The sequence below is a fragment of the Heliangelus exortis genome, chromosome 6 (assembly GCF_036169615.1).
Source record: "Heliangelus exortis chromosome 6, bHelExo1.hap1, whole genome shotgun sequence".
Classification (NCBI taxonomy): Eukaryota; Metazoa; Chordata; class Aves; order Apodiformes; family Trochilidae; genus Heliangelus; species Heliangelus exortis.
In genome coordinates this window covers 11897880-11913100 of record NC_092427.1, presented here as the reverse complement: position 1 = coordinate 11913100, position 15221 = coordinate 11897880, and the positions used below count along the sequence as shown (strand labels likewise).

Genomic DNA, 15221 nt, shown 5'->3' with positions numbered 1-15221 from the left:
AGAGCCCTTTTCACTGCCAGTGTTGGTGGGCTCATCAGCCTCATCAGTTCATCCACCTACTGCTCCCATGACACTTAAGCCATTGTATTGCTCCAACTGCACAGAAGACAAATCAACTGAAAAAATCAAAGGAACATACCATTTGGTATATTGTAAGAAACAAGTAGCATGTTTACAAAGGGTTTATTACAGAAGAAATGCTCATTTCTCCAGCTGTCTACTGTACATGGAAGATGGAAGACCCACCAGAGTGATACAAGCTTGAGATTAGGTGCTCAATAGGACTTCAAAACCAAGCCAAAAGCAGAACACACATGCACAGCCCTAATTCAGGAAAACACCAGCTGGTGTTTTCTTCGTTAATTTTAACAAACTGCTCTTCTACATGCTGAAGAGAGAAATCTTATGTATTGAGTTGAGGCTGTTCACTGTTTCTTTTTGGGGAAGAATTAACAAGGAAAAGGAAAGAGATGCTCCTATAGACTTTCAGTCTATTCCAGGCTCAAAATAAAGAATATTAGCATGAGGGAAGGATTCCTCTCTCCAAATCTCCAGGCAGATGGCTAAACACCATTCAAATGTGTCACAAAGGAGATGAAGACTCTTGACACTTTTCAGGGGGCAGCTGAAGGGCAGTTTAAGAGATGGCTATCTCAAAAAAAAAAAAAATAGTGTGTGACTCCCAGTCCTCAGAGAAGGAAACACTTCTGCCTTATAATCAGCCACATTGTGAATTAAGTAACATGGAAAGAAAGAATTAAGCATGCTCTGAAGTCTCATGCCATTCTCCTTGTTGCCTGCTTCTCTTAGTTGCCTGCTGTGAAGTCTCAGTGCCTACTGTATTTTTCAATGATGGACATATTCCTTTTCAAAAGGACTTAAATTTTATTAATCTAAATGCTATGTTATAAGCAGAGTTGTTTCACAATAGGACTTTTATTGTTCATTTTTTTGTGTTTACAGCATCCTATTTCTGAAGAAAAATGTTCCTGTAGTGTTCTCTTCAAAAGAAGATCATCCTAGTGTAACAGCAACGGGCACTAGTACAAACACACTAATGGAAATATAAAAGATCTTCAACTGAAGAAAATTAATTGCAAATATTAAAGTTTCCCATAGATACACACAGAATGATTATTTCAGTGTCATATTTCCTTAATTTAGAATCCTATTTAGCAGTGTACTACCATAAGGACTTGTGTTTCAAGAGTAGCAAATAACCCAGACTTACATACAGGTCAAAAAGAAAAATAAAGTACTGGTAATGGTATTTTTGTCCTAAACAGAAGAAATGTCAGTTAATTGCAAGCAACTCAAAAAAATCAGAAAGAAAGACAAGGTTACTAGTTCTCTACTCTAGTCTCTTGAACAACTCTGCTAAGCATTTTATTTGCTTAGACAGATGCAAAGACACTATAATATTACAACAGCAAAGTGAAACAAGCAATACTAGGAAATGCAATACACAGGTAATTCAGCCCTATGCAATTACCATCTGACATCTCCTGCTGAAGCACACACATTCCTGCTTAAGCCAAGAGAAGTTGGCAGCAGCTGCCAGAAGAACATAACTTGGTCTGAACTTCAGTCTCCAACATGCAATAATACCACTGACCCAGAACACAACATTGACAAAGAAGGAGAGGAAGAAGAAACACCAACAGCTTCTGCTTACTTTCTTGCCTCTATCCTGGCTTCAGAGTCTGCATCATGAATTCCCTTCTTTATCGTTTCAGCTAACACTGATATGTGTCTGCAACAAGAAAGAAAACATTATCAGAAACATTCATAGAATGGCCAGGGTTTGAAGAAACCTTAAAGACCACAAGTTCCAACCTCCCTGCACGGGCACAGACACCTTCCACTAGGTGAAACATAGACCAGGTTGCTCAGAGCCCCAATCCAACCTGGCCTTGAACACTTCCAGGGAGGGGGCAGCCACAGCTACCTTGGGCAACCTGTTCCAGTGTCTCACCACCCTCATAATGAAGGATTTCTTCCTAATGGCTAACCTACATCTCCCCTCTTCAAGTTTTAAACCATTTCCCCTTGTCGTCTCACTACATACCTGTGTAGAAAAACATATACCCCAGCTTTCTTTAGGCCCCCTTCAGGTATTGGAAGGTTGCTATAAGGTCACCTTGGAGCTTCTTTTTCTCTAGGATGAGCAACTATACATACAAATGACTAATCTGACTTTGCCTTGGTATCCAAGAACAATGAGTTTATCACATCCTCCCATTTCCATGTAAGATCCTTTGGAGTCTTTATTTATTTACTCTTAGAAGTCAGTTTTATTTCAACAACATTGCTGACTATGAAAGGGCAAGCAGTATTTTTCATAGATCAATCTGTAGTTAGCTTTTGAAACTGTCTGGATAGTCTCTAGGGCTAAGGAAATTGAGTCCCAGTCTCTGCTCCAACAATTACTTTCACTGTTCACTCAGCCAGGTTTTCCAGGGGTGGCATAGGAGACAAATTCACCAAACTGACTGACAGAACCACAGGGATGAATGGTGTGTGTGCAGACATACAAAGCTTTTTTTGTGGCTAAAAATATCTCTATTAGAGCTACCTGATAGTTTCCCATCTTTGATTATCCGTCCTCTAGAATTAACCTCCCAAGACCTAAGCAAGGGAGAATTAACCCACTTGTTTTCAGAGCTTACCTTTCCAGGGAGTGTGTTTGCCACTCCTGCAACAGCAAGTCTAAAAATTCAAAACAGCGCCTGAGAGAAGAAGGAGAAGAAACGCTGAGTTCTGAGTTAACAGAGGGTGAAAGTTGCCAAAGCTGCCTGTGAATAGCAGCTACCTTTTGTTATAAAAGCTTTAAGGCATCAGAATTCAGTAACAGCCCCTATTTTAAGTGCAAAGAGGACCATTAGGATCTCCAGTCCAGCTTCCAGATGACAGAACGTTACTTCTGCAGAGTGGCACAAAGAAAATGCAACTATACTGGCTAGCAGTAGGGAATAGGAACAGGTCTGCAAAGAATCCAACATAATATGATACTATTATAGCAATATGTAAGCACAAAAATTAGTTTAAAGAACATTTTTCTTTGAGGAAAAGTACCTTCTCTGAAGTACTGTGGCTTAAACAAGACAGTTGACTTTGAATTTGATCCCTACCCATGGGGAAGAACAAGGTGCATTCTCTAGTAAGCATGTATATCAACTTTTCATTAATGAAAAAATACAGAAATGTTACCAGGAACGTACATGTGACCTGTTTACTGGTTAAAAAAAAAAACAAAAAAAACCCAAAACTAAATGCTCACCTTCTAACTGCAACAGACTTGGAGGTACAATTACTGGTTATGATGGGTATTAATCGAGGGATGTGCGTATGCTAGAAGAAAACAAACAGCAAAAACAGACAAAAATCATCACGCCCTGGTTCCAAGGAATATCAGGCAATTTCATTCAGTGACCTGAACCCAGTATATATGTATTTTTCTTTTTTATAAATAATTTCTTTTCTAAATAAAGGAACACTAACAGATACAGAAAGATAATTTTATTGTTAAAATTATTTATATTTTATCTGTTATCATGTCTTCAACAGGTATTTTGGTTTTTTTATAATGACAGGCTCTGGTGAGTAAAGGAACTGAAGTCAGTGCAATAGGACCTAAACTGTCACTACTGACAACTTGAGAGGTATCAGCCCATCTGCAGATGCCCCAGTGAATCACTAGCCAGAAGTCACCTCCATCACCTAATGGTTTTAGGGAACACACGCTGGCTGTGAAGAGCTGTAGAGCATAATTAAGAGTTGAACAGTTGAAAAACAAAAGCTCAGCTCTCTGAGGGATGGAAATACATTACTCAAAGAAATGTTTTTCTTACTATTCTGGCAGGGCTTAACTATCATCATCTACACAAGGCCACATGACATCTGAGATGGCCAGGTCCAGCACAATCAGAAAAGTAGACAAAGCTCTTAATATATTTTTCATTGCAGTAACATGCATATTTCTTTCAGAAACACCACAGTATTTTATTTGGAAGTTGTAACATTTTGTTCTCTTCTGATGTATACTTACTCGAATGATTAATCTAACTGCTACGACACCAGAAGTGGCCATGACTTTGGCACTATTTGGAATTAGATTAAAAATCGTTGGCATGATGGCTTCTGCCCCATGGTCAAACTTGTTTCCCAGAACTGATGACAAATGTCTGAAAAACAGAATGAAGTCATTATGCTGGTAAGTGTGCTGAGGATTAAGTCAGACTTCTACAGAAGACTTGACATAAGTACATCTGACATTTTGCTCTTCCCAACTGTGGCCTCGTCAGAGAACACTGGGCTTTCAAAACACAGGTTTTTCACTTTCATTTCAAAGTTGTGTTCCATATTAATTTGAATTCTGAGTAAGTTTAGCATAAGAACTCACAGAGCTAAAAATTTATTAGCCAACAAATGGGATCATGATGAAAGAATATATTTTTCTGAACTTATTTTATCTGAAACCTCCTATTTTGTCTTAATGGGCAGAAATTAACAAAAAGTTACTAGAAACACTGCAGCTCTGTTTTTCTCAAAGGATTTCAGAAAGGATAAACCACCAAAAACAATAACTAGCTCTGTTCCAAACAGAATAAAACATGCCTTTACAACTTTACTGTTCAATCATTCCCGTACTTGGTGGATGAACACACGGCATGCTCATCCCTTCTATTTATCTCAAATCAGCATCATTTACAGAATCACAGAAGTCATGGTCAGAAAGGACCTCTGAGATCAGAGTCAAATCATACACACACACAACAAGAAAAAGCCAAACCCCTATAATCTTGGCCACTAGAGCACGCCCTAAAGTGCCACATCTACATGTTTCTTAAATATGTCTAGGGATGGTGACTCAACCACCTCCCTGGGCAGGCTGTTTAAAACCCAAGAATGCAGTTAGACCCAACTACAGTTAGTGGCCTACATGGATGTGCTTTTACACAGCTGTAGCTAAATCACACTCTACCTAAAACTACAGGATTAGTGCTAGCAGCACAAGTCACATACTAGATGTGTTTTAACACGTCTGTGACTTTTTTCTACATCATATTTCAAGCACATTCAGAAAGTAAACTTACCCCAGTGTGATACAAGCCTCTCGTACTACTTGAGACCGCAGGTCTTTAGCAGATAATTTAAATGCTCCATCCAGAAGTCTTAAATGTTGGAAGAAGTTGTCATATTCTGCAGCTCCAGCCAAAAGTAAGGAGCGGATCTTCTTCAACTGAAAGCACCATAAAAGAAAGCAGTGACTGTTAATGACCAATAAACACAAGGACATTCATGTTCATGGCTGGTACTGTTTCTAGGGTTCTCGTACTGTTCTTCAAGATGCATTGAGAAACTATTCTTAGAAGTTCAAGCAATTTCATGATTTCAGATAGTAAGTACAATAATATGAACACACTATCTAACTGACACAGAAATCCAGAAGTGCTGCATACAGATACTTAAACTGCATTGTTAATAACTCAAAGATTACTTTTTAAGCCAAAAGGTATCTTCAAAGATTCTCCTCTAACTCTTCTATCCATCTATCTATTTACAACAGCTTCTAAAGCTCAGGTCCTTGCACAGCTAACTATTTTATTAAAGACAACTAGACTTGAAGGGCATAGCTCATACTCAGATTTGAGTAATATCTAGTAATAACTTTTATCTAGAACATGTCCATTGACTTCATTAAAATCATTATCTGGCTCTACTATAAGTGGAACCCTGACCCCATCAAACTGGGAAGCTCTCTACTAATATTACAGGGACCACCATTTCTTCCCATAGGTATAATTCTGGGTATCTTCACAGGCCGCCAAGTATACCAATGCATCTGTACAGTGCTGATTTAAGCTTACTGTTACTCAATACAAAAAAAAAAAAAAAATTTAAGCAAGCTTAATCAGCACAGTTTGACACTCAGATGTGTAATGTAAGACTTGACAGACATCTCAAAGTTGCTAAACCAGTGATGAAAGCCTACAGTGCAGACAAGATCATGCATCTATTTATACCATGAGAAGACATCTCACCTCAGTAAATAAAACTCATTTTTGGCATGCACATAACACATCTGATTTTCCACTTCCACATTTCCTGCAGTCATATTTATTTATTCAAAACCTAAGCCTGTAAATTCTTTCTGAATTGTTTTACAGCTCCTTTTGCACAAGCCTAAATAGTTTGTCTATAAACAAAGTGACTTCCTGCCTCATCAGTAAGTTTTAAGATATTCTGAATACCACTTTTGACATTTTGATTTCAGCATCTGCTAACAAATTTCTAGCTTTATATTTAGATTTGCTGCACAATTTTCAGTTCAACTTGAAGCTGTCTCAATGGATACTTATATATCAAATAGCATTTTCCATCACAGATATGATTTAAATTCAGTCTCATAAGGAAACATTTTCCCCATGCTTGTGGGAACATAGCAGATGCTCACCACTTAAACTACACTCTAGCCTTACTCCATAATTCTCATAGTATCCCCTTCATGGGATTAAGCTCAGTGCAGGAAAAGCTTGTATTACTGGACTTCACACCCAAGTTCACTACTTACTGCAGAAACTCTCTGTTCCCAGTCGTGCTTATCATCTGATAGTATCTCTCTTATTTTGTTGATGGATTCCTCAAGATCTCGGCTGGAGTAAATCTGCAAATTTAAATACAGAGTAGCACCAATAATGCAAGATTTATGTCAAAAATCAGATCACTTCCCAACTACATTCTTGTCCTTGCCTTCTCAATGCTTAAACCTGCTAGCCTTGGACACAGCTGCCTTTGCACAGTGCAAAAAATTTACACCCATTTCCTGAAATCAAAAATTACTATGTGACCACAAGGTGATTAAAGGATCATTTTTTATTATTTTACTATATTTTTAAAATTGTAAGCAGCATTCCTGCAGTTGCTAACAGCTGTATTAGTGAAGACCTACAGAAGATCACGAGTGGATACATGCACCCCTCAACTGCCTCAAAAATAGAGGTCTGGTGAAGGAGAGGGGATACGTGACACATCTCAGCTATCCGGCTAAACCTACCAGCAGACAGGCACTGTCCAGCTGTCATGCTCACAACAGCAGTGACCCCAGAGACACAAGTAACACCATTACTGCTTTCAGTTCCCAGATGGCACAGATGAAATGCTGAGAGACTTCCACTGACTTAACTTTCTGTTCAACCTGCACTGTGCACCAAGAACATCCAGTTCCAGTTCAAGTGTCCGCTCCTGTGGTATCTCCATCAAAACCCCTCCACCCCAGTTTCCTCCAGTTCTGAAGTTTTCACACCAACTACTGGCAGATATTACCATTTAAAACTTGCTTGCCCATTAAGAAAGATTTGCCAACATCACAATGAAGCACAATTTGCCAGTGATTAGGACTAGATCAGCTTCTGCTTTTTAGCACTGTATTTATTAACATGAAATTCTACTTACCTGAACCGTTGGGACATCTTCAAATGCCTTAATGAAGTCTTCTTCATCCACAGCACCTGCTCCCTCTTTGGCTGCTGACACACAAATGAAAAAGCCTTTCAAACTTCTTATCAACATGAGAATCAATTATGAAACCACCAGCTATCAAGGTACCTAACCAGGAGAAAGTTCACTACCCATGCAGCCTCAAAGTGCTGTAGATGTAATGAAAGCAGATGGGGATATTCAATGCCAGGCACAGACCAGACATTCACAGCATCCTGCAACTCCTAGGCACAGAGGGCACATTAGTGAAATCATTACAGTAGTCACTCAACAGGTAGGGGACACAGTCTGAAAGATGAAAGGGAATATTTACTTTAATTAAACGGGAGATTTTTTTTAAAAGGACTTGATTCTATCCATAATAGATTAAGGTGCTGATCTGACAGGTGCACAAACAGACAAATGATAAGGAAGATAAATAGTTTCTGGAATACTAATCAGATTAGACACCATCTGATATAGGGAACTTTCTCCCGGTCACATGTTGAATTACAACAATATTCAGAACTACAAGCCAAAACACCAAATTTATATTGCATGGGCTGAAGTTTAGCATATAGCTGCAAGCAGCCTGCCTCAGTTCACCTAAAGTTGAAGCTATAAAGGCAAATATCTGCATACTGCAACATTAACATGATTATCTCATAGACCTCAGTGCACAACTACACAGGTCCAACCTTTCAAAAATTCAAAATGCATTTTAGGGATGTGGACACTGCTTGGAGAGTCATTCTGCCAAAGTCTGGTTCTGGCAAACAGAAAACATGCATGTAATCATTTCATAGAGGATAAGCTGTTACTGGATCTGGGGGGTCAGTCAGGAAACCTTTGCAGTAAGCTCAAACATGAACCCTCACAAACCTTTATACCCTGCCCAAAGGTGAATTCACATATGCCATCAGCTTACTTGAAGACTTGGAGCCCAGAGCTGCAGACCCAAGTCTGCGAGAAGTCCCCATCCCAACTCTGCGTGAGTTTGCAGGGGCCTTTGAGGATGCAGAGGAGCTGGCTGAGGAAGGTCTGTTCCCATCCACAGAGTCTTCATCATCAAAAATTTTATCTGCCAAAAAAAGCACAAATAGCTCTAAGTCCAATAAAGCAAAGGGATGTCCCAAGGAATGTGCTCATGCAATGGCAAGCATGCCTCCTGTACAGATCTGCTCTGTGAGCTCTCATTTCAGCAGTATCTTCATCCTAGAAATCTGGTTATTCATGAATAACCACCAGGCCACCAAACACAACCCACTGCTATTGTGGCCATTACATTATAACCTCTCCCAAGGACTTAATTCAGATTAAAATAGTAAACTGAAAAGAATAAAATTTACAAAAGGATGCAAGCCACAGATTAACACTTGGGGTGTCTCCAGTCATATTTCTAGATGTCTAGGCCTCCAAGAGCTATTTTGTTATGAACTGCAGTGAAATCAAGACTTTAGGCAAATCCACAATCCATGTGTGGCAGGAATGAGGCAGCAGAGGCTTCCCACTACCTGCACCACATCTAGAATAAACAGGGTAATTCAAAAAAGACCACTTAGCAACACCCATGTCGTTGATAAACCACAGACCATTAATCACCATCCAGATTTATAGCCATACAAAGCTATAAATCTATTTTAACACCAGACATTTTTTACAGAGAGATAGAAAGTTACTTCAAGTCATAGAAACCATAAATATAAGGTGTACTCTAATTTATCAAACCCTCTGTGTACATCCAAAAGAAACTGCAGCCCCTATTTCCAAGTGTGAACATAAATTAACTTAAAATGTGTTAACAGTCACTTTGATTCTCAGTGAAGGTCACTTCAATACCAAAGGAGTGCTTATATTGCAGTTTTACACAGATTAGTTAATCCACTTCAAAAAACAGCCTTGGGTTGAAAGGTGACAGTGTTTGGACAGCTGATACAGATGGTGCACATTATTAATTGAGGCCAGAAAAGCCACCTCAGACCCCATCACTTAGCTCTTCCATGCTAACATGGCATTCAAGATGTGAGAATCTGAGACATGCCTCATGTCCATCCCTCTCTAACAGTCCAAGGCACAAATCCACTCTCCACCATTTCAGGAACATTTCCTTTGCAAAATTTCACTTGGCAAAGCCCAAGGCTTTAATCCATCCCTACCTCGAGGAAAGCACCTGGGAATATCTAGTAACACGTTCAGGCTTCTAACTAGACACTAATGAGTGTAATTCAATACAGGTTGAGCTTTCTTAAAGTAAAAAAATAAGCTGATAACAGTCAAGATATATACTAGGGGGGGTAAAAGAACAGAAAGACAAGACTGCCCTCAGCCCAACAGCCTGGGGAGTTTTCCCTGCCCAAAGTGGTGCTGGCTTATTAACAGCTGGGCAGAAAAGAACTATCACAAATCATCTAAAAACTACATTTCCCATATGCACCTGTGCATACGATGTGATACTACAGTCATAATGAAACACTGAAATGACAAGCAGACAGTAGCACCCCACAGGTTAATAAAGGTGTCCAAGGACATCTCTACCCACAATTTTGGTGTTCCACAAGCCTCAAGATATAGGAAAGGGCAAGGGAAAAAAACAGTAGCATCTAAATGAAAGGGGTATATAACAACAAGTACTCAGACAAAAGTGAACAAGAGGTAAGTATGAATTTCAACATCTACAATGTTAAGGTCATACAGCTAAGAACATAAGCAACAGTAGGTAGGCTCTCTGGTGACCATGAGAGACTTTGCTACCTCCCTATTGGTACTGGTCATGTTGTGACATCCATAATTCAAAAATAATATGAAAAGAACTCAGGGAAGGACCATGAGAACGATTAAAGGATCAGAAAATATGTTTCAAATGAAATTAAATCAACATCCATTTTAAGAGATTGAAAGAGATTCCATTAACACAGCAACTCAAGCTTTATTCATGTAGCTTTCCAGTCTGATTTATTAATATAGTTGCTCACCTAATAGAAGAATACACAAGAACACTGACTGGAACTTAAAAACAAACTAAATGCTGAATTGCCTTTATCCCTCCCTTCCCATACACCCCCTACACCCCACCCCTCTCCCCCAGCTTTTCCTATAATTACAGGACTGATTCCCTAACAAGGTTAGGAGGTGTGTGTCACACAGCAAATTCTACCATAGGCAGTTCTTAAAAAGCAAGATTTACTTTTTTATCTTGAAATATACATGCTAGTTTTAACAGGAATTACTTGAAAAACATTATATGGTGAGAGTTGCACAGAAGGTCATGGCAGATCAAAATAGACTTTAAAATCTGTAATCTCTGAAGCCTCTAGAAAGGGGCTTAAGTGAAGCAGAAAGACTTCCATGGACCTAGAATACAAAAAGTTCAGAGCAAAATTTGCCTCAATTGCCTAAGGAAATTATCATTCTTCATATATATATAAAACCAGCCAAAAGAAAGTCAGGGATATTTAAAAAACCACAAAAAAACAAAACAAAACAAAAAACCTTTCTTCTACTTCAAAACCACTTTCAGTTGGTAATATTGGTAATAGCATTCTGTATCAGTTGTATTTCAGGGTATCTGGATGCAGTCTTAGTTAATGCACTTCTTGTATCTGCATTTTTAAAGCCTCACCCCCCCAAAAGATGAGGGTGTGGTTTGCTATTTCATATAATACTTAAAAATTCAGAAAAACAGATACTAAAAAAGATCACATTCCTTTAGCATATTAATAATAAAGCAAACTATAATTTTCATTTAAAACAGGCTTTTCTGAGAATCAGAAAAAAAAAACCTAAATAAAGAACACTTGAAAATAATGATAATAATTTTTTTTAAAAACACAGTTTTGGGGATGTTTAGATTGCAATCATCTCTTCCTGTTCTTTAAGTCTACAAACTAGGCATTGCGTATTTATCAAACCAGAATACTCTTTTGATAACCTAACAGCATTTTCTCATCCGAGCAGTGCAGAATGACAGCACCACATTCAGAACTGCACATCAAGTGTTCCAGCTGCACGTGTGCAGGACAGAAAGAAACAAAGAACTGAAAGAAACCTGAACGTGGAAGTACAGAAAATAACAAAACCAAACTACTATGCACTATCACCAAAAAGTTGTCTTTTTTTTTCCATTTATTGACTCCTGTTTACAATAATCATTTGAACCAGGATCAGATTTTTTGCAGCCTCTCTGAAAACCACGAGGTGGTAAATTCAGCATGGGTGTAACTCTGGTGACCCCAGCAGAGGAGCACCCAAGCGGAATCACTGCTGTCTTCTGACATTAAACAACCACTGATGCTCCCCCATCCCAAGACACCCCCCAGTGCTCGTTTCTAAAGGCCATACAGCACTCTCCATCACAGACATGCCCTTATAAAAGAGGCCTTTGTCTCCTCACCACTCTGCTGTCTTACAGAAACAGAGAACAATTTGCTATACATTTTTCAATTGCTGTATATTTAAGAAGAAAAGAATAATTGCTTACAAGTACATATCCTTCTGCAAATAAGCTTCCTCAACATTCCTTCATATTTTCCATAGCGTGCCCAGATGTAAGTGCTTCACAGAGCGCCGCAGCTCTCAGTCCAGAACATAATCAATCATTGCCCTTCGTATTCATTAAGCATGCTGTCTTCACACATGGATTTAAACAGCTATGGCTTCACCCCTCTCTCTACAATTGCAGCTCTGCAGGATTCTCATCAACACTCATTTCAGCCCAGAAAACTTCACCTCTAGGAAGGAAATTCCCTGCTAGCGAGGGGAACCCAAGACAAATAATCCGAGATGAAGATGAGCTGATTCTGCCTGGCTGAGCTGGCGTGCACTAGGAAATCAGCCTGACTTTATCCCCTGGGAAGCACTATCAGGAGCATCTCAACAGCTGTCATCATTTGTCCATGACGAATAAATTTAGTCATTATTCATTTTAAAATGTAACCCCTTCAGGTCTGGGCAAGGTGTAAAATGGGGAGAAGAGACTATGCTGGTTATTCAGGAACCTTGGCAAATAAGGGACAGCATTTCCCCTGCCTGAACTGCCAGCCTGGGACCTTTTAAAGCAAGTAATTGAGTCTCAAATTTCTTCCCAATAAAAAGAGATGCTTTCTGGCTTTTAAAAAACTTCCAAGATGCCACATTCAAATATTTTCATATTTATCTGTAAGCTTTAGAGAAGAGAGCTACTATGTAGCGACTGCAAAGCCTGGAAAGCATCTTACAACTGTGACTCTCCTAATAAAGATGCCCCAGTACTGTCTTTAGGCCTGACTCTGCAAGGTACTACATCTGATTTGGCAGTGCTCAACCCATTTCTCAGATCCCAAGTCCAAACACCGCTGCCACTGAAGTGGGTGAGCAACTTGCAGGACTTTTCTTTTACAAGACATCACCTAAACAGAACTGTCACAGTTGGAAAGACCTTCAAGATTCTCACATCCAACCATCAACTTTCCCGCCTCCCCCCAGTAAAACATTTATATATATATATATATGTATGTATGTATGTGTGTGTGTGTGTGTGCGCACACGTGTGCCTCATCTACACCACTTTTAAATACCTCCAGGGATGGTAACTCCACCACCTCTTAGGCAGCCCATTCCAGCACCTCACTATTGTCTCCATAAAGAAATTCTTTCTAATACCCAGTTTAAATCTCCCCTAGACTAAAGCACTACAGCTAGAAGGAGAAAGCTGTATAGCTCTACTCCTTTTTGTCAGACAACTCAGCACACTCTGGCAAATGTTTTTAAGACTGATACCCCTTGGAAACCTCAGAACATGCCCTCTAAGCCGACTAAAGATAAAGGGAACAGATTTTCTCCTCAGTGGGACTAAATCTTTAGAAACCAAGGAGCCACGGTCATGAGCAGCAGTATGTGGTCACAGCACATCATTATGGTATCTTGCATGGCCACCTCCCACAGTTTCCCAGCTGTTCTCTCCTCCTGGCCCCAGCCATGGCCCCTCCTTCCCCATCCTCCACACCAGGCCCAGTATTTTGAACCTTTAAGACATCATCTGCTTAGGCTCAGTGACCCCATACAGTCCCCCCCAGTGCTACCCACTGCCCCTCTCCCCTTGGGTCCAGTTCTCCCAGGCTGACCTAGGCACCAGCAGTTCCAGCCCAACCCTGCTGCCACCTTCCAGAGCAATGCCATGAGCCACCTCATCATCATCCTTATCTGGCTTCCAAATGAACTCCCAAAATGCTGACCTCAGCAGGGATATCCCTCCAAGAGTTCACCAGGACTGAGTCAGCCCCAGCAACAATCCTGTCTGCAAAGATACACGTAGCACCACTGCCTTGGCTTCTCTCTCATCTCACATACATTGCCCTATTTAGATTAAAATATGTATAATTGTGGGTGGGAATTTGCTTCTGAATAAGGTTTCTAAGGCATAAATCTACCCAATAAATGTATGATGATAAATACAATAAACAATAGAGCTGCCAGCAGCCACAGCTAAGGGGGGTATTTTGAGACCAAAGTCAAGAATGCCATGCCAGGTAAGTGAAAAAATGCTTTTTATTTTAATAATCCTGTCAACATTTACATGCTTTTCTTTAATCCAGAATGTTTCAGTTTTCTTCCCTCAGCTAGGAAAGGTGACACTCATCAGCTTGGCTGCTGCCTCATTCTGTCTAATTACCAGCTAATGAAGCTGCTCAGAATCTAACAGGTCTTCAACTGCTATTACAAAGGGAAAGAAGATTCCTGAAAGACCTAACACTTCAAATTCTTTTTTGCTCCAAATACATCACATTTACACAAACAGTTGTTCTGATACAGAGCCTGCTCAGTCCCAAGCATTTGGCCACTACAGTTTCAGAGTACTGGTATCTACCATTCCTCTATAAGCAAGAAAACAACTGAGTAGTTTCTGTGAGGAATCCTACATTTATTACAACAAAGTTAACTGAGAAGGATGATGTACCCCATGACCTGACCACATCCAACACCAGACATTCTGCACATGGAAAGTAAATACCAACTTCTACCTGACAGAATAAGCAATGGCAACATTCAAAATCTGCTCTCAAGGACTTGCCTGGTAAGTCAGAGAGAAATATTCCTTCAGAAGAATAACCTGAAATCATGCAACTCATGACTGACTTTGGATTGACAGGAAGCTGAACATGAGCCAGCAGTGTGCCCAGGTAGCCAAGAAGGCCAATGGCATCCTGGCCTGTATCAGGAACAGCGTGGCCAGCAGGTCCAAGGAAGTGATTCTGCCCCTGTACTCAGCCCTGGTGAGGCCACACCTCGAGTCCTGTGTCCAGTTCTGGGCCCCTCAGTTCAGGAAGGATATCGAGGTCCTGGAGCAGGTCCAAAGGAGGGCAACCAGGCTGGTGAAGGGACTCCATCACAGATCCTATGAGGAGAGGCTGAGGGAGCTGGGGCTGTTCAGCCTGGAGAAGAGGAGGCTCAGAGGAGACCTCATCACTCTCTACAACTCCCTGAAAGGAGGTTGGAGGCAGGTGGAGTTGGCCTCTTTTCCCAGGCAACTCTCATCAAGACAAGAGGGCACGGTCTCAAGTTGTGCCGGGGGAGGTTTAGGTTGGACATTAGAAAGAATTTCTTTACTGAGAGGGTGATCAAGCATTGGAATGGGCTGCCCAGGGAAGTGGTGGATTCTCCATCCCTGGAGATATTTAAAAAGAGCCTGGATGTGGCACTCAGTGCCATGGGCTGGGAACTGCAGCAATAGTGGATCAAGGGTTGGACTTGATGATCTCTGAGGTCCC

General features: G+C 40.3%; 1 protein-coding gene across 32 annotated transcripts in view; it reads right to left on the bottom strand.

Moving 5' to 3' along the window:
• The window catches only part of CLASP1 (cytoplasmic linker associated protein 1), a 175972-nt gene that overhangs the window by 80123 nt on the left and 80628 nt on the right, over positions 1-15221 (bottom strand). For 28 of the 32 annotated variants that reach the window (XM_071746707.1, XM_071746693.1, XM_071746696.1 and 25 more), the window contains 8 exons: positions 8408-8560; positions 7456-7529; positions 6575-6667; positions 5097-5242; positions 4049-4184; positions 3281-3351; positions 2670-2729; positions 1676-1753 (listed from right to left, as the gene is read on the bottom strand). In XM_071746707.1, the coding sequence (XP_071602808.1) occupies positions 1676-1753; positions 2670-2729; positions 3281-3351; positions 4049-4184; positions 5097-5242; positions 6575-6667; positions 7456-7529; positions 8408-8560 (811 nt within the window). Of the gene's footprint in view, positions 1-1675; positions 1754-2669; positions 2730-3280; positions 3352-4048; positions 4185-5096; positions 5243-6574; positions 6668-7455; positions 7530-8407; positions 8561-11956; positions 12232-15221 lie in introns of those variants that run through there. The other 4 variants (XM_071746726.1, XM_071746727.1, XM_071746718.1 and 1 more) reach the window with 3 other exon arrangements.